We start from the raw sequence: 18,331 nt of genomic DNA, 5'->3' as shown, positions 1-18,331 counted from the left end.
AGGGTTGTGTTTGAACAAGGTCCAATGCTCCAGAGACCCATTCAGGCTCTTTAACATGGGCTGTAGCCAGGAAAAGTGTGTTTAGTATATTAAGCATGACCACCCCTCTCTGGTCCCAGCGGAGAGGTGGATAACGTGGTGTCTCCCCATCCTTAGCAGGCTCATCTGCTTCTACAACATTTGGATGGGGCCACCCTGAGGCTTCTTGGGAGCGGGGATGGAGTTGCGGTGGAGTTGGGTTCCAGCGGGACCACGCATCTTCTTGGGTTACTGGGAGGTGGGTGACTTGTCATGTGTCTTCCTGTCCCCGGCAAGACCTTGTTGGAGTCTCTCCATCTCTGCCTCTCTGTATTTTGTGATTGGAGAGAATAAACCTAGACATTTGCCAGCATTTTTGTTGCAGTTTAAATATTGATATTAAAATTGTAGAGCTGAGTCAAAGATGCTCTATTCTGCCCGTTATTCTCTATGGCTTCCCAAATCACCTGCCTGCAGGTGCTAGTGTTGCTCTGAAGCGTGCTGACCCACACCTATTCAAAATGTAATATAGCTGAATCTTGCATGGGTAATCGGGCTGGCTTGTGGCGGCCACTTGGGACCACACAGGCAGCCATCTCGGCGATATATGTTCTTAACACTTGCTGGTGTGTCTGACAATGCTGTAGCCATCACGTATTTGCTACAGCTTGTACAGTGTCTGCAAATTTGGTTGCAGCCGAAATTCATTTGAAAATCACCGAGCATCCCAAGGAGGCAAGAGCTGTGGAAGAAGCACTTGGTGGGTCTAGAAGCATGGCTGGACGCTGTGAAGTGCTTTCCATCCCGCTGCACTTTTAACACAGGCTTCAGTGTGGTGGTGGTCCTCATGGAGCTGCCCTTATCTTTACGGATGGAGGAATGGAGATTCCACAGCACGTGGCTGTGTCCCAGTCCTTCCCCACTGGAGTTCAAATGGAAAAATTAATTCTTACTACCATGACTATAGGGGATGCAGAACCCTGCGAGCAACTGGATGGTTTCCTTCTAGCTGGAGGGAGGGGAGCACAGCCTGTGATGTATAACGTGCTGACGATCGGTGTGTAATGGGCTACCAATCATCAGTAAAGATCTACGTGTATTAAATCAGCGTTAGCCTTTCCAGGACCGGGAGACATACATCATGAATCTTCAGCACTATGTGCAAGATTTAAATGCCTAATTTAGTATGATTAAAAAAAAAAAAAAAGAAATCCCCAGTGGTGTGGGCCAGGGGAATGGTACTCACAGAGTCACAAGCAGAAAGTCTCTCGCTTGTTGGATTTTTGTGGCATGCTGGTTCGGCTGGCGTAGGGCTCGTGGCGACTTCCGAAAGCAGCACTGAGGACTCAGCCCACGCTGCTCTGCTTGCCAGCTCCCGCAGTGAAGTGCTGTGTGGCAACTTGTGCTCAGCAGCTCCAGTGAGTTGTTAGCAATTACCTTTCCTAAATGGAGATGCTGGCCCTGAGCATCTTTAGTCTGGTGCTGGCAAAAAAAAAAACCCCACAACAAAACCCAAACAAAGAAACCAGGTCCAATAAACCTCCTTTATATGCAGCATCTCAGCTGTGAATGGAAATGGGGATGGGAGGTTGCAAGCCCACGCCTGGAGTGAGAAGCAGCAGATACTTGCTGTGCTGCTCGCAAGTGCACAGTATTCCCAGCATGTAGCAATAAAAGTTTGCATTTTTCCCCATTCCTTGTAAAAACACCCAACCTGCTGAACTACCAGAATTGTCTCACTTGGGCAGCAGAGAAATTGGCAATGACACTTTCTGTAGGGAGACGCCTGTACTGCGCCATGTCGGTAGACGGGTCATGGAGGAGATGGGTGGAGGAGATGGCAGAGGAGTTGGGATAGATGAACCAGATGGATGGGTTGATCAGAAGGGTGGATAGATTGATTGGAGAGGCAGATGAGCTAATTTTCTCAGTGCTAATGTGCATACAGGTGTACACTACAGAGGCAGGAGTCGCAGCTAACATGGATGCATGGTGACGTCTCTTCCCCTAGTTTTTGTGCAAAGGAGATATTGCGATCCTGCTCCTTAATCTCAAGAAGGAATTACAAACCTTGTGTGATGCTGCGTGGTTTCCTTTCTTGAACTTGTCCAGCATCAGCCACAGCAGTGGGCTGAAAGGGGAGTGCAGGTCCTCAGCCTTTCGGGAGGCTGATCCTGAGTGTCTTTTGCAGCAGCATTTTTCCAGGGAGTTTCTTGGAGCTCTCTGACTTTCATGTCTGCTTCTTTTCATTCTGCTGCTTCTCCTTCTCTCCTGTCACGCTCGCTGGCAATGTTTCCTCGCTGGCAGTATTCTCCTTGCCGCGCCATCCCCAGCTTCTGCAGATGCTCTCCTCCTTGCTCCCCGTCTCTCCTTTCTTCTCAACAGCCAAGGGATCGCCTGGTTCCCCCATGACATCTCCACGCATGGCGGGGCTTTCTTAAACCTTTGGATTATTTCTAAATAGGGAGTGAGAGATGCTGTTTCTTCCTTTGCATTGTGCTATAAGCTTTGTTGCTGTCTAACAGCCTTTAAAGTAATCCCAGTGTAAACGTCATCTGTGTTCTGCTTCAGAGCATCTAGATGTTCACTTGGATTAGTGTGATGGGTCCTGGCCAGCAGCTGGAGGAGCTTTAACCATTGCCAGGTCCTGTGGGTGGTATGAGATGCTGCACATGTGACGCTGCTGATGAGTTTTTGATACGGTGAATTGTGTCACATCTGAAGAGAAGGCTCAGGGAAGTTCTTATCAATGTCTATAAATACCTGAGGAGAGGGTGCAAGGAGGATGGAGCCAGGCTATTCTCAGTGGTGCCCAGTGACAGGGACCAGAGGAGGCTCCGTCTGAACATCAGGAAACACTTCTTCACTGTGAGGGTGATCGAGCACTGGCACAGGTTGCCCAGGGAGGTTGTGGAGTCTCCATCCTTGCAGATATTCAAAAGCCATCTGGACATGGTCCTGGGCAGCTGGCTGTAGGTGGCCCTACTGGAACAGGGAGTTGGACCAGATGATGCCCAGAGGTCCCTTCCAACCTCAACCATTCTGCGATCTCTTTTCAAACCATTTTTTGGATTGAGTAATCACAATTCAACCATATTTTGAGAAAGTAAGCAATTTAAAAAAAAAAAAAAAAAGAAAAAAGGTTGAACAAGTAGGAAGGAGAGGACAAGCTACTGAAGGGTCCAGGTGCTGTGATTAAAATGAAGCTTGTTCTCCAACACTGGAGCTCCTTCAGGGCAGCACTACCCAACCCTACCTGATGGTGACAGCGGGTCCGTGCCCATACCGAGGCACGCAGGTGTATCTTGCAGTCAAAACGAGCAGAGAAGACATTGGAGAAACGTGGAAGAAGCAGTCGCCCTTCTGCACTGTGGTGGCCATCATTGCCAGGTCCGTCACCTCTCATTTGTGGGTCCACACCCAAGCAAAGGTGGCAGGATCAGTGCAGGGTTTTGCTCTGGGGAGGTGTATGAGACTGGTGAGCTCTTGCCAGCCCCAGGCGCAGGGGGAAGGTGCTTGTCCTGGCCATATGAGGGGGCCAGAGGGGTTGATGCTAAGCAGAGAATTGGAAAGTTTCTGAGAGTTGTGATGGTTTCAAACTGGCTCTGGAGTTTTTCAGTGAAAGGCGAGCTGTGTTTTCACGGGGTGCGATTAGGCTTGCTTTGATATCTGGAAAAAGCCCTGCAATCAAATGTTATTCCAGTTCCTGTCGTGCAAAGATTTTACTCCATTCCTGGTGTGTGCTTGTGCTATGCTCTGAGTCAGTCCATTGCCCCAAAAAACCTGGATGAAAAGCTCCTAACTGAAGTTGATTTTTGGGAAGTGTTACTCCTTGGTCTGTGCCCTGCAGCTGGGAAAATGAGATTGTTCTCAAGTTTGTTTAAACTTCATAATGAATACCTTTCAGCACTGCAGCCTTTCTTGGGAAGATGGACATGGTTGCAACCATGACTTGAGGAGGAAGAAGCAGGCAGTCTGATGAATGGACAGAATAAAATTGGTCTAATATGAAAATAAGCTTTTTGTGAAAGCTTGGTAAGGTTTGTTTTTATTTGCTGTCTCCAAAGCAAGAGGACCTGGGTTGGTGTCTGACACTCTGAGCTTGTGTGTGATGAGAGCACATGGGCAAGGCTTTGAGTCCTCTTTGGGTCTAAGGCAAGCTGGGACATACCTTTTAATAAGTTCTCCTTTAACCATGTCCAGTGCTATTTCCATGCTGAAATGTTTCTTTTCTGGAAACAAGTTTCCCCAGGGCTCTCTCTAGACTTCTCAGGTGCTAATGAACTTTGGCTTGGTGAGCTTTTGGTAATCATTGAATCATAGAATGGTTTGGGTTGAAGGAACCTTTGAAGGTCATCTGGTCCAACCACCTTGACATGGACAGGGACATTTCCCACTAGATCAGGTTGCTCAAAGCCCCATCCAACCTGACCTTGAACCCAAGGATGGAGCATGCACAACTTCTCTGGGCAACCTGGTCCAGTGTCTTACCACCCTCACAGTAAAGAATTTCTTCCTTATGTCCAATCTAAACCTACCCTCTTTGAGTTTAAAACCATTGCCGCTTGTCCTATTGCTACAGGCCCTGCTAAAAAGTCTCTCCATGTTTTTTATCAGCCCGTTTAAGTATTGAATGGCCGCAAGAAGGTCTCCCTGGAGCCTTCTCTTCTCCAGGCTCAACAACCCCAACTCCTCAGCCTTTCTCCATAGCAGAGGTGTTCCAGCCCTTGGACCATTTCTGTGTCCCTCCTATAGACCTGCTTCAGCATGTCCATGTCTTGTCTCACGCTGGGGACCCCAGAGCTGGATGTGGTGCTCCAGGGGGTTCTCACCAGAGCGGAACAGAGGGGGAGAATCCCCTCCCTGGACCTGCTGGCCACGTCACTTGGTTTTTCCCTTGCAGCTGGGTGATGCTTTCCCCATTGCTCCCACTCTGTATTTCCAGGAAACAAAAGTCCTGTTCTTTTTCTTAAAAAGAGGAATTTGGGGTGCATACCCAGACACATGCAATTCATTTCAGTAGTATATGTGGAGTTGAACACCTTGCCTGCTAAAATGGTTATTCCCTGACAGTTGATCTCCAGCAAGTGCCACCTTACCAATGCAGTGTTGTCCCTGATGGGTTACGTTAACTTCATCTTTGCCTGCGGTCCGTTCAGCGTAAGGGAATTAGCGAAGCAGATTTGGTATTAATTCCCCAAATGTTCCTAGCTGAAAGCAGCTGCCGTGCTAAGCAAATATTGCAATGGGTTTGGAGCCCGCTAAAATGTTTCAGCTGCAAAGCCCGTGCTTCTCTTGTCCTCTGTGAATATTACAGCCTGAACAGCAGTCTTACTTGGGGTCACAGGTAAAGCACTTTTGATCAATTGGATTTATTTCCTATTAAGCAGCAGTTCATGATCATAAACCATCGTTTACATTCTGGTATAAATAGCCGTCGCTCTTGAAAGAGCTCAGAACTGAATGAGTGTGAAAATTAAATTCCCCTCTTAAACCGAAGGATGGTCCTTTTGGAAGCTGATTCCAGTAGCAATATAATTAACCTCTTGCTGTGCCATTCTGTGTGAACATATTGAACACGCTCTGTGATAATCATCCCGTAATACTGGTGTCTGCTTTCACACTAAATTCGTAACAGTATTACAGTAATCCCAAATCCTTTTGTTAACTCTAGGGACTTGGCCAAGTTGGTAGCCAGAACAAAAGGCATTGGAGCTGCGCTACTCAGGGCTGACATCTTGCAGGTGCTTCTGGTGTACTGGGAAACACCAAAATGATTTGCTTCTGGGTGTAGGAGCTGCGATGAAGCTTTATTCAGGTTCACCCAGAGATTTATCCTCATTACAAGGTCATTTCACGCATGATCCGTTAATACAACTCTTGAAAGGTCCATGCATGAGTTGGGTAGGTCCACAACTTCTGGAGCTGCACAAGGTTTTTTAGGGCCATTGGAGGCAGAGCTATGCTGGCTCTTGGTGACTCTTAGCTTTTAAATTCTGGGACCCTTCCTTTTTCTTATAAATTATTCAGTGTAATTGCTATTATACGGTCTCTACTCCTGCATCCTATCCCCAAAACCAGCTGCTGCCCTCTTGGTTTAGCCCATCTTCTCTCTCTCTTTCTCACTTTTTTTACTCCATTTGCTGTGTCCTTCCCATCTACAGTATTTCTCACCCAGGGAAACATTTGGTGTTGGGGACAGGGATATCCCCAGGGGCTTTGGGTGCCGGCATTACTCTGCCACCTCTGCACCCAACAATGACCAGAAGTCTCTCCGAGAAAGCAATGCTTGGCAAAAGGATGGTGAGTGTTTCTTTACATCTCTCTGTCTATACCAGCGTAGTTCACCCTCCTGGTTTCAGGCAAGATGCTGCAGACATTGCTATTTTATCAGCAGCTGGCATCAGCATTATTTTTTGTGAGGCTCCCAGTGCATCCTCAGCGGCCCTGAATGTGATGGCCGAAGTGTGGGACCGGCAGGTTGTGCAAGCACAGCACACCTTCCAGGATCCGGATCAGCATGTTACCCTTCAAGTGCTGTTTGCAAAATACCTATTGCTGTGTACAAGTCGAACACTGGAACAAGGCAAAGCTGCTGCTCAGCTTAACAGAAGAAAACAAAACTCACCCTAAAAACAGACCTAACCTCTGCTAGGTTGCTGCAGAGCCCCTTGCCATGGAGATGTGCTGGCAGAGCTTTCTCAGACCTCCCTGCTGGGCTCCAGCCGCTTGTGTCACTGCAAACCCCATGGTTCCTCAACTCAGCGCTGCTCTCAGTCTCGATCATAAGTGCTAAAATATTTGGGATTGTGTTTTCTTTTAAAAAATATTGGAATCCCTAACGTGTGAATGGCACAATGTTTTAAAATTCACTGTGTTTAAGGAAAAAGAAAAATAAATGTGTGGCACATCCCATCTTCAATGTGCCTTGCAAAATTTTGTTGGAGACCCTACAGCAAAGCAGTGTCTTTCTATATAGTTTTGTTTTCCCCTCAAGAAATTGAGCTTAAGGTATGCTTCAACTACACCACCGATTTCACAGTTGGAAAAATAGTAATGGGAGAAGAAAGTGGGATGTAGGGTTTTAAATTCCAGGATTTTTAGCTTTCCTCCTATTCTGATAGTGTGACATCACTTCTCTTTAGAGATTAATTTTATGGCAGAAATTAAGGTCTCGAGTCCTTCACTAATGAATAATCACCGAGAAAGCATTGTTTCTGCTGCTGTAGGAGAGCAGATAACACAAGGCTCTGGGTTGATCACAAGGGCAATGGTTGGGACCCCTAATCCCTGTAGTCTGCTGTCGCAGTGGGAGGGGAGCTGCTGTATCCTCGCTGCCCGAGCTTCCCACGGTGCTTTTGCTGTTGAGGTTGCTCCTGGCTGCAAAGGAGCTACCAAATTTACCCTTACCTGCTGGTGTGGGCTCACCGTGGGGGTAATGGAAGGACAAGGGTGATGCTTGGTATTTTCCCTGTATTTTTCCTCTGTCTCTGCATGCTGTTTTGCTAAGAAGCGGAGGGCTGGTGGGTATCACAGCTCCAGCATCTGAAGCTCATCTGCACGGCTGCCCTGCTCCCGGGAGCTGGCTGGATCAATGCCTCTCGCTGGCTTTGACCCTGCACCCCTTGCCCTTCCATTGTATTGCATGTGGTGCAAAATAGCTTCTTGCCCAGTATATCTTGGGAACTTACTTGAGATCCCTCCTGAGGCAGTTCGTGATGAGATGGTAAGTTCCCAAGGCTTTTTCAGCCTGCAGAGCCTGTCCTGGGGATGCAGAGTGAAGATGCTGGTCTCAGTGGGTCAGTGACTATCTTGACAAGGCTTAGCGAGTCATTGGCTTGCAGTGTGGATGAGAAAATGTCCGTCTCCCTTGGTGTGCTGTTGTTAAACTGCTCTTTGGTAGCGCTGCGTATGCCTCCGGTTTACCTGCAGTTAGGTAGTTTTGGGGCAGGACAGCTGCAGCCAGCTCCTTGCATGCTGGAGAAGTTTCCTGCCTCTGTTGCGGTTGTAAGATTTCCTTTTCTCCTAATAGTCCTTGATAACTTAAGCTGCATGTTTCCATTTCCCACATATTTCAGATATAAAGAGGTGAGGAGTTTGCCATGGACTTGTGTTATTGCTGCTGTTGTCTGGATTCTTTTCGGCTTATATTTATCATCCTGATAATAGAGTTGTCCTGAAGCCACACATTGCATTTTAGAATAGAATAGTTCAGCTGGAAGGAACCTACAGTGATCATCTCGTCCAACTGTCTGACCGCTTCAGGGCTGACTAAAAGTTAAAGCAAATTATTAAGGGCATTGTTCAAATCCCTTTTAAACACTGACAGTCTTGGTGCATCAACCACCTCTCTAGGAAGCCTGTTCCAGTGTTTGACCACCCTCTCGGTAAAGAAATGCTTCCTCATGTCCAGTCTAAACCTCCTCCGATACAGCTTTGACCCATTCCCATGTGTCCTGTCACTGGAACCCAGGGAGAAGAGCTCAGCATCTCCCTCTCCTTTTCCCCTCCTCAGGAAGCTGCAGAGAGCAATGAGGTTGCTCATCAACCTCCTTTTCTCCCAACTAGACAAACCCAAAGTCCTCAGCTGCTCCTCACAGGACATGCCTTCCAGCCCTGTCACCAAGCTTTGTTGCCCTCCTCTGGATGCATTCAAGGACCTTAATGTCCTTCTTAAATTGTGGGGCCCAGAACTGCACACAATATTCAAGGTGAGGTCACACCAAAGCGAAATCTTAGTCCACCTAGTCAGCAGTCGGACTAGATGATTGTTGTAGGTCTCTTCCAACTGGAACTCTTCCTCCTCCTTCTTTCTTCTTCCTTCTTCCTCCTTTCTTCCTCTTTCTTCCTTCCTCCTTTTTATTATCAATACAGTGGGAGAATCACCTCTTCTGACCAGCTGGTTCTACTGTGTTTGATGCACCCCAGAACGCGGTTTGCCCTCTTGGCTGCCAGGGCACACGTACTGAGCCTGCTGTCAGCCAGCACCCCCAGATCCCTTTCTGCAGGGCTGCTTTCCAGCCACTTCTCTCCCAATTTATACTTGTGTCCAGCATTACTCTGTCCTAGGTGCAGAATCTGACATTTGTTCTTCTTAAATTTCATGCCATTGGTGATTGCCCAATGCTCCAATCTATCTCAATCCCTCTGGTAGGCCTCTTGACCTTGAAAGAGTCAACAGCACCTCCCAGTTTGGTATTATCAGCAAATTTGCTAATGATGTGTTCAACTCCTACATGTAGATCATTGATAAGAATATGGAATGCAACCAGCTCTAGGACTGAGCCCTGAGGAACACCGCTGGTGACAACTTGCCAGCCAGATGTAGCCCCGTTCACTACGACCCTTTGAGCCCTGCCCTTCAGCCAGTTCTTCCCCCCGTGCACCGTGTACCCGCTCATCCCACAGTTGGACAACTTGTCCAGAAGGATGCTGTGAGGGACAGTATCAAAAGCCTTACTAAAATCCAGAAGGACTACATGCACCACCTTCCCTTCATCCATGAGGTGTGTGCCGATGTCGTAGAAGGGTATCAAATCAGTCAGAACACGGTCTTGCTGGGTTTTACAAAAAGGAGCTGCGAGGGGCTCGCTCCATGCCTCAACGCCGGTCACCCCAACCTCCGCGTGCTCTTGCCTAAACCTGCAATGTCCTGCTTAATCCTCTGCTTCCACGCTGCTTGTTAACGTTTTGGTTAACGCTGCATGGTGCAGGGTAGCTTCCCAACCTGTTTCGCAGGTGTGCTCGCAAACAAGGATGCTCCTCAGCTCTGAGCGTGCTGGGAGAGCAAGGTAAGCTAGCAACCAGGTGGTCTTGGGTCAGAGACAGTTTTCCCCGTGGAAAGGAGGGAGATTTGGTCCCGTGCCATCCCAGAGCATCACAGCACGTGGGTGATTTTCCTGCTGCTGCAAGTGCCTGCTGCTGTAGCGTGGGTTTACTTTGGGTAGCAGGTGAGCGGCAGTTTCGTTCTGGGAGCTGAGGAAGAGAGAACGATGGTTTTTGCTGAATCTTTACTTCCAGGCCTGGAGCAAATCCCGTGGCAAGGGTGTTTGTGGGATTCATCTTTGCGTTAGAAAGTGTTTGCTTTCAGAATACCCTTTGGCAGAGATTTTCAGTTCTTTTTGGAGCTGCTTTTGGTTTCGAAAGTGTTTTTTAGATCCCTGCTAACATCAGAGCCTGTATCAGGAATTATGGCATGCTTGTGGCGTCCTTTGCACATGTACTAGTAGTCCTTAGCCCTTTATTTTTCTTCCTAATGGCTGTCTTTGATAAAGCAATGCAGTTTTTTCAGAGGTTTTTGGCCTCTGCTTTGCTTTTTTTCTTAGTGGACTCGTCATGACTGAGTTAAAAGGGCCCCTTAGGGTGGCCCTGCTGCATTGCTTCACATCCCTGAGGTTTCCTCCAGAGCTGGGGACAATACCAGCATCGTATCAAAGGTACAGCTTCTGCTCCCCAATTTGCATTCGTTCTCGCTCTCGTCTCTCTTCCAAGTGCTGGAAGATCAATGTACCTGTCACTCACTGCTTCCCCGGCTCGCCTCGGATTGGGGTTTAATAGCAGCAGTGGCAGCAGCTGGGCGTTGAGCTGCTGGTGGTCCAGTGTGCCCTAGCAGAGACTTAGGCATGGGAAGGTTCGTGGTGGCTGATAACGGAGGGTAGGAGACCCAGTAGGTCCTAGGTCATGTCATGGCCTACAGCACCGATTACTTTAGGTTTTTTCCTATTCCTGTGCCCATATCGGAAGCTCTTTCTATTCCATACCCTCTTCCAAAAGCTGCAATAATTTCTTGAACTTGGCAATCTGCACTCCTGAAATTACCCTTGCTTATTTAACTTTCCTTTTCCTAGCAGTAGGTGGACAGGATTTACACCACCAATATTGTGGTTTCCCTAATCCACCCTGAGCAGCATCATCTTCCCTTGCCGCGTGGACTTGCACGCTTGCTCGTTAGGGCTCGGCTGGCTGACGATGCTGGCCTGTCCCTGGAGAGCTGCTGTAACAGCACAGTCATGCAGAAATAAATGGCTCAGGGTGCGGCGTTCCCCACTGCCTGCGTGAGTCCTGTGTGATTGTAGGACTGAGACTGTTGGACCTGGTTCGATTGAGGAGCAGGCAAAGTTAGCTAATATCTGTCTCCCCTCCGCTCATTTTCTGGCTGAAGTGGAGGATTTAAATTTAATGAGAGCTTATAAGGATGAAGGATTTGGAGTAAATAACAGCAGGTCAATATTCTCCCTCCCCATTTTTCTTGCCATCGAGGTAAATACATCTTTTTACAAAAGGTTTTACTTTTTTTGTTGAAACTTCTTTGCAAGTGATCTTAATTCTCCACTTTGTATTGGGGTTGGAAAAAAGCTATCACTTTTACATGTTAAAACTTCATTCATTTTGGGGAGAGACAGAATAGAAAGAAAAGGCAATCTGGAATGGTTGGAGAATATAAAAGTTTAAGGTGTAGTGGTGCTAATATATTTTAAGGATGTCCGAAAGCAAGTCAGACCTCACGTTGTTTCCAACTCTCCCACAGACATCCCAGGAGTCAGCCCTGTTTTTGCTCTCCCTGCTTCAGCTTCCGTGGGGGTTGATTCTGGGTACCTCTTGCAGCAAAATAAGAACAGAAATAAGGATCCTCGTAACCATGTTGCATTCAACCCCTTTCCTAAAGGATGAGTGCATTCATCCCAAAGGATGACGTGGGTCCCGGATCCCATCTGCTTGGAGCGCTGTGGCAAGAGGTTTTGGCAGGAAATTGCCCATCTCAGGGTCAGCATTGGAGTTTGCACCAGGATTTTTTCCACGGGCACAGTAGGTGCAAGTGGTGCCTGGGGGCTACACGGCTCTGAATAAAGCACCAACCTCAGCAGCGCGCGACCCGTTGCGATGGGCACGGGCTGCGAGCCCTGGCTGATAAATGATGCTCATATCCCATTCAAATATGATGCAAGCAGTTTTTTTGTAGTTTGTCTTCCATTGCGGTAGTAAAGTTTTTAATTAGGAAAGCTAATGAGATCGATTAGTCATTAGAACTGACCTCTGGATCTCTGCGAGGAGTGTGCATGTGTGCGCTGGGCTGATAACGGGGGACGCTGGGGTATTGTTTGTAATAAAAGCGTAAAGTGTTTGATTTGAGTGAAATGTGCCACGGGGAATACATCATGCGGAGAAAAAAAATTACAACCCTGGGAGCCTGTAATGAAGGGAATTAAACCAACATCCTATCTAAATAACATGATTATCTACACAAAACCCCTCAGCTAGCAAGTAATAATAGAAAACTGAGCTCTTCGGAGAGTCTCTTTCAGGAGGTGGTTAATGCTGGAGCCGTGCACGCAGGCACTTTCAGAAGAGCAGCTTCGGCATGAATACACCATCCAATTACCGCTGGGGAATAGAGTTTACCAGGTGCCAGCCCGTTTGTGCAAGGAAGGGGGGGGACGCCTGCAAGCCGCAACAATTTGGGACCTGTATTTCTTGTGCAAGCGTGAGGCAGGGGACGATGTCAGGCAGGAGTTTGATGAGGTTCTGGGTTGATTAGTGGCAGCTAGAGCTTGTGTAGGGGAAAAAAAAATAATAATAAAAAAAAAAATTGTTAATAATGTATTCAACAAATTCCCAGCTTAATAATTTTGTAAGGTCGGAGCGGCGGAGGGAAAGGGTCAGCTTGTGCTGTTGCTGTTCGGGGAGGATGCGGGGTTGTGGATCTCATCCCTTCTCCGGTGCGAAAGAGCTGCTTTGGGTACATGGTTGATGCCATACCGTGAGAGGCTGGGTACGTCCACGCCTTCTGGGTGACAAGGGGATCTTGTAGTTGGCCAGCCGGTTCACCAGCCCTCACGGTAGCTGGGATTTCATCATGGGTGTGCAGTGTTGGGCCATGCAAGGGGTTGCACGACTGTCCTCTTGTTATTCCCATTTTGCAATCCTAAATACAGTTCTCTGAAGCAAAACGCTCCAACTTTGCCAGTGCTTGCGAGCAATTATGATTGTAATTAGGGCTTGAACCTTGCAAAGGGTTTTAAAAAGCCATGCGATGGTGCAGTTGCTGCCCTGAAGAATTTAGTCTGGTACAAAAAGTCTCAGGACAGGGAAACAGTGATGAAAACCTGTTTGCTTTCTGGTTTATTTCCTCTTTCTTTTCATGCCTCACCACTAAAGCAATGGGTGTCTGCAGTTCCTCTGGTCATCAAATCATAGAATGGTTTGGGCTGGAAGGAACCTTTGGAGATCCTCTAGTCCAACCCCCCTTCCACGGGCCCGGTCATCTCCCACTAGATCAGGTTGCTCAAAGCTCCATCCAACCTGGCCCTGAACACTTTCAAGGATGGGACATCCACAATTTGTCTGGGCAACCTGGTCCAGTGTCTCACGACCCTCACAGTAAAGAATTTCTTCCTTATGTCCAATCTGAACCTATCCTCTTTCTGTTTAAAACTGTTGCCCCTTGTCCTGTCACTACAGGCCCTGGTAAAAAGTCTCTCTCCATGTTTCTTATAAGCTCCCTTTCTATATTGAAAGGCCAGAAGAAGGTCTCCCCTGAGCCTTATCTTCTCCAGGCTGAACAACCCCAACTCTCTCAGCCTTTCTTCATAAGAGAGGTGTTCCAGCCCTCAGACCATTTCTGTGTCCCTCCTCTGGACCCGCTCCAAGAGTTCCATGTCCTTCTTATGTTGGGCACCCCAGAGCTGGATGTGGTGCTCCAGGGGGGTCTCACCAGAGCGGAGTAGAGGGGGACAATCCCCTCCCTCAAAATACTGGTCACGCTGCTTTGGATGCAGCCCAGGAGATGATTGGATTTCTGGGCTGCGAGCGCACTTTGCTGGTTCATGTTCCATTTGTCACCCACCAGTATCCTGAAGTCCTTCTCCACAGGGCTGCTCTCCATCCCTTCGTCCCCCAGAATTTACTGATACTGGGGATTGCCCCGACCCAGATGCAGGACCTTGCACTTGGCCCTGTTGAACTTCATGAGGTTGACATGGGCCCACAAAACATCTGGTTTTCTTTTAGTTTCTTTTAATTTAATTTTTATTCCAAATCACCAGAAGGTCTTTAAGTTACTGGCATTAACTTCCTGGCTCTTCAGTTTGCTCAACGTTTACCGGTTGACTTAATGCACCCTTACTTGGAGCGTACTTTGTAGCGCTGCCGGTTTTATAGATGCTGGCTGGTTAACAGCAGCGTGCTGGTCTTGAAAGCATCATCAAAAGTCTGCTGCTTACTGCGACACTGCAGAAAATAATTTGCATGCAGGCATTATTTTGATGCATTAATTAAGCAGGGGTCCCGTATAGTTGGAAGGATGTAAAAGCATCTCTCTTAAAATAACACTTTGGTGTGAGGATCTGGCTTCATGCACGGTGCAAACAGGGGTTGGAGGTCCCATATGCTGCGGTGTGGGCAAGTGCAATGCCAACTTAGAGCTGGCTGGGCTATTTATACCAAACGCCTTCCAAATTTTATTGCAGCCATATAAAAGAGATTATTTGCATGGTGTCGTGAGCGTGCTCGGGGCTTTATAGGCAGTGTTGAAGGCTGTGAATCCCTCCATACGCTCCTTGCTCGGTGATCATTTATCTTGCAGTATAGTATCAAGGAGCGTTGCAATCGTCGTCTTTATTATGAAAAATTCCAGTGATTTATCTGTCGTGGCAGAGCCTGGTTTTCTCCTCCCCCCAATTGGAAGCTGTAACTCTCTGGCTGAGTTTGGGAGTGGAAATTCATGCTACGGGCTGCCTGATCCCTCCTGAACCCAACGCAAGATGCCAGCTTGCTTGGGAATGCACAAGAAGGAAAATATTCTCCATATTAAACTGTAAAGGCATGGATTGCCATTACCACTGCTGCAGGGAGATGGGGAAACTGCTCCCTCCGCTCTAGGGAACGAGATCAGCTCTAAAATGCATTTCCCTATTTTTCTTGTTTCGATATCGATCCAGCATCCTGAGATTACCAGTTTACCTGGAATCAACCTTACTCTCCCTTCTCTCGCAGACACAAATGTGGGGACGGGTACAACATTTTCAGGGGAAATAATGATTCTGCTTTTCCCCTCTCAACCTTGCAATAATTTTAATTAGAGTATCTCCAAGAAAAACAGCCGGCCCTTTAAATCAGTTATAAAACCAGAAGACTTAGTCTCAGCATGTAGTGTCAGCTTTAATTATCTGGGCAGTTATAGCTGTATGTTATAAAAGTCAGGCAATTAGATGCATTCCTTAAAGCCGTGAAAAAAATTGCTAGCTATCAAGTGGAGGAAAACCAGAGTCAAACATATAACTGTTAATTGCATGAAACATTCAGCAGAATAAACTGGTGTGTAGATCATCCTGCAAAATATGATGAAAACGGGAGTGATTAAATATGTAATTCTGTTTCCAATGTAGATATTGGGGGTCAAGGTATTGGTGAATGCATGATTCACCTGGTAGAGTTTTGCTGCCGGGCTGGTAAAGCCAAATACCCCCAAGCTCATCAGAGCCTTTCTGTTACCGTGAACCATGGTGGTCCCATGCCTGATACACCCCGGGGGTCTTTTGCCCCTTTTGTGGGTGCTAAAGAGTTGGGTGTAGGACCTACATTGGTGAGGTCCCTTCTGTCCCATGCACACCTGTATTTCAAGCCTTTTTTTCCATTTGCTTTCTCATAGGAGCCAACTTGCACTTCATGAGGAACCCCCCAGCCAACAAGGTGATAAAGACACGCTACAGGATAGTGAAGAAGAATGTGGTGTCTCCAGCCTCATCGTCCTTCAGCAGCCCAGTTCCCAACTGGAAGATGAGACGCCCCATGACATCCAGGTAATGCTTCCATCCCTTGAATGCAGCTGGTTGGGACACGAGAGCCGAGGGAGCTCCCACGTTGGCTCCGTGTTATTACTGTTACATGTTTGTTGCTTAATTTCTCTATTTGTTTAGCTGCTTCTACGCAGAGTTTATTGACTTAAAGTGTAAAATCGTATTAGTAATCACATTAGCCCGAGTCGGCGGCCAACAGCTTACCGCAGTCTGTGGCTTCATATTTATTCCCTGTTTGAATTAATTGTTTCCATGAAGCAGTTAAATAAGCTGTAGTAAGGAAGATGAATAAATGCACACAGCTTTTTACATCAGACCTAAGTAAACTTGCTGCTTCTTTTGGAGATAGACGTGGCCTCTTAATTAGGGATGGTCAAGCCTGCTAACGAGGCCAGACCTTCCCTTTATAACATTATTGTGTATGTTGATGCTACAGAGGAGCTTACTGAAAGCGTGTTGGAGGCAGATGCCCCAAACCTACACCAGGAGATAGGTGCAGGCACAGACTTGCTTATTCCTGGGTTATCTGGGTGGGCGGACCATCAGCCGGGCCCTGTAGCAAATAATTTGGCGTGCCAGCACCCGTCTGAAGAAGGGTGTCACCAAAGGATGGTGCCGAACCCTTGAGTCTGAGTCTTCCTTAACTCAGCTGTGCTGACGTCTGTATTTCAGCTACAAGCGAGCTGCAGCTGCCTTAGCTGGTGGAGATGTAACCAGGGAACATCTCAGAGACCAAGACAAATCCTGGAACTTGTGTATAAGCAGAAGGGTCATTACGGTAATTGATGCTCTAAAAAAAGGCACTATTAGAACTGATAATTTTGATTATAACCCAGATTCTGGCTATTCTTAGGCTGAGAATGACTTCTCCTCCCCTTGACATGCTGGTTTGCCACTCTCACAGGCAATATTTTGGGCAAAGAGAGCCTGCTCTGTTCTGCTATGGGCCTGTTCGTTTTATTATTTATTCCAGTGTAACAAACCCGAGGCGCTAGGGGATGCTATGGGCTGTCCCCCACCATTGGCTCCTCCGGCAGAGCAGAGACACGGGTCGGCATCAACACCCTGCTCCAGGTGGTTTCTTCCAAAAGTTATTTCCCCCCAGCAATGCCCCAAGGGTTGATGACTTTTGTGGTGGGTGCTGCGGAGAAACAAAGATTGCGGTGATTGTTTTTAAAGCCTATCTTCACCTGATTTTTCCCTATACTACGTGAATTTGGCTTTGAGTTTCACAAATACTGGTATCTGAAGGGAAGGTTGGTTTTGGAAGACTTCAGGGTGATGAGGCAAAGTACCAGGTAAACAGAGAGATTAGAAAAGGTGTTTATTTTCAAACTGTTTTTTTAAAATATAAAATTATATCTATTATTTTGTCTGTTTTTTCAAGCAATTAGTTGAGAAAATCTGGCCTCCGTTTTAAAGTGCTGCTTCTCGAATGGAAGCAGTGGGATCCTTTTGGGCTAGTGGCTGATTTCCACCCGATTTTTTTTCCGTCAGCGTTACCTGCTCTGCCTCCTCCTTTTTCTTCACCTTCTACTTTTGCCTTTGATATTTTCCCACCTGTACATCATGCCCTTTTATCCAGTCCAGAGATCCACATGTCTCCTCTTACTGATCCCCAAAAGTGGCTGGTTTGTCTCATCCAATTATTGCTCCCCTTGTAGGTGCCACCTCCATTTGCACGTCCTTGGGGCCAACTTCTTGAATTTCCCTTTCCACAAACAAACCACATACTCTTTTTCTTGCTCCCTTATCCTACTTTTTCACTGAATCAAGGCTGCATGTATGTGCATCCTACCTGCCTGTGAGAGTTCTTGCTTGCTCACTGCTCTTAGGCTATGATAGAAAGCCAGACTATCAAATGAATAATTGTTGCATTTCTTCTTTGGCCCCAAAAGCAGCTTTTTAAAAACATTATTATTAATATTTCAAAGTGTGGCTTTTGCATTGTGAATGTATAAGTATGTTACAGTAGAATCTTAAATTGTATTGCTTCTTAGAGGTTCATAATTTGCTGCTGATAATTATGGTGCCTGGTATTTTGCGTGCAAACAAAAGACTTTCTTCTCGTGGCTTTTCATCTCCTGTTTCCTCCTGCAGTGTTGGTATAACGCTGACTCTGCTTCTGGTCACTCCTGTAGCTACAGTCACTGCTGTGCTACTCAAATTGCCCCTAATGAGTGCATTTACATCCACATCAACATGAGTCTTGCCCTTTCCCATCCCCAGCTCAGTTTGCTGCTCTTTTGGTCCTGAACCAGCTCTTTTGAGCAAATCCTCCTCTTTTTATTTAGGTGGAAACAGCTGATGCTCTCTGTTCCTGGTAGAGGCAGTCCCATTCAAATGACCCTTCTCCCTCCGTCACTGCCCTCGCTGCAAATCCTGCTCATTTATTGGAGAAAAGATTGATTTTTGTTTCTAGTTTTTGTGACGGTGAAATGTTCTGCGACGGATCTGTGCAAAGCTGCTGCTTTACTGTCTCTCCGCCATTACTGCGCCTCAGCTAGGACCTTGAAAGA

General features: G+C 47.1%; 1 protein-coding gene across 4 annotated transcripts in view; it reads left to right on the top strand.

Annotated features, from left to right (window-relative positions):
* The window catches only part of ZC3H3 (zinc finger CCCH-type containing 3), a 178,968-nt gene that overhangs the window by 61,199 nt on the left and 99,438 nt on the right, over positions 1 to 18,331 (top strand). For all 4 annotated transcript variants that reach the window (XM_049826031.1, XM_049826022.1, XM_049826012.1 and 1 more), the window contains one exon: positions 15,665 to 15,815. In XM_049826031.1, coding sequence (XP_049681988.1) covers positions 15,665 to 15,815 — 151 coding nt within the window. The remainder of the gene's footprint in view (positions 1 to 15,664; positions 15,816 to 18,331) is intronic.

This window comes from Accipiter gentilis, chromosome 2, assembly GCF_929443795.1.
Source record: "Accipiter gentilis chromosome 2, bAccGen1.1, whole genome shotgun sequence".
NCBI classification, from domain to species: Eukaryota; Metazoa; Chordata; class Aves; order Accipitriformes; family Accipitridae; genus Astur; species Astur gentilis.
Note: the sequence above shows the minus strand (reverse complement) of the source record. Positions and strands in the feature narration are given on the sequence as shown.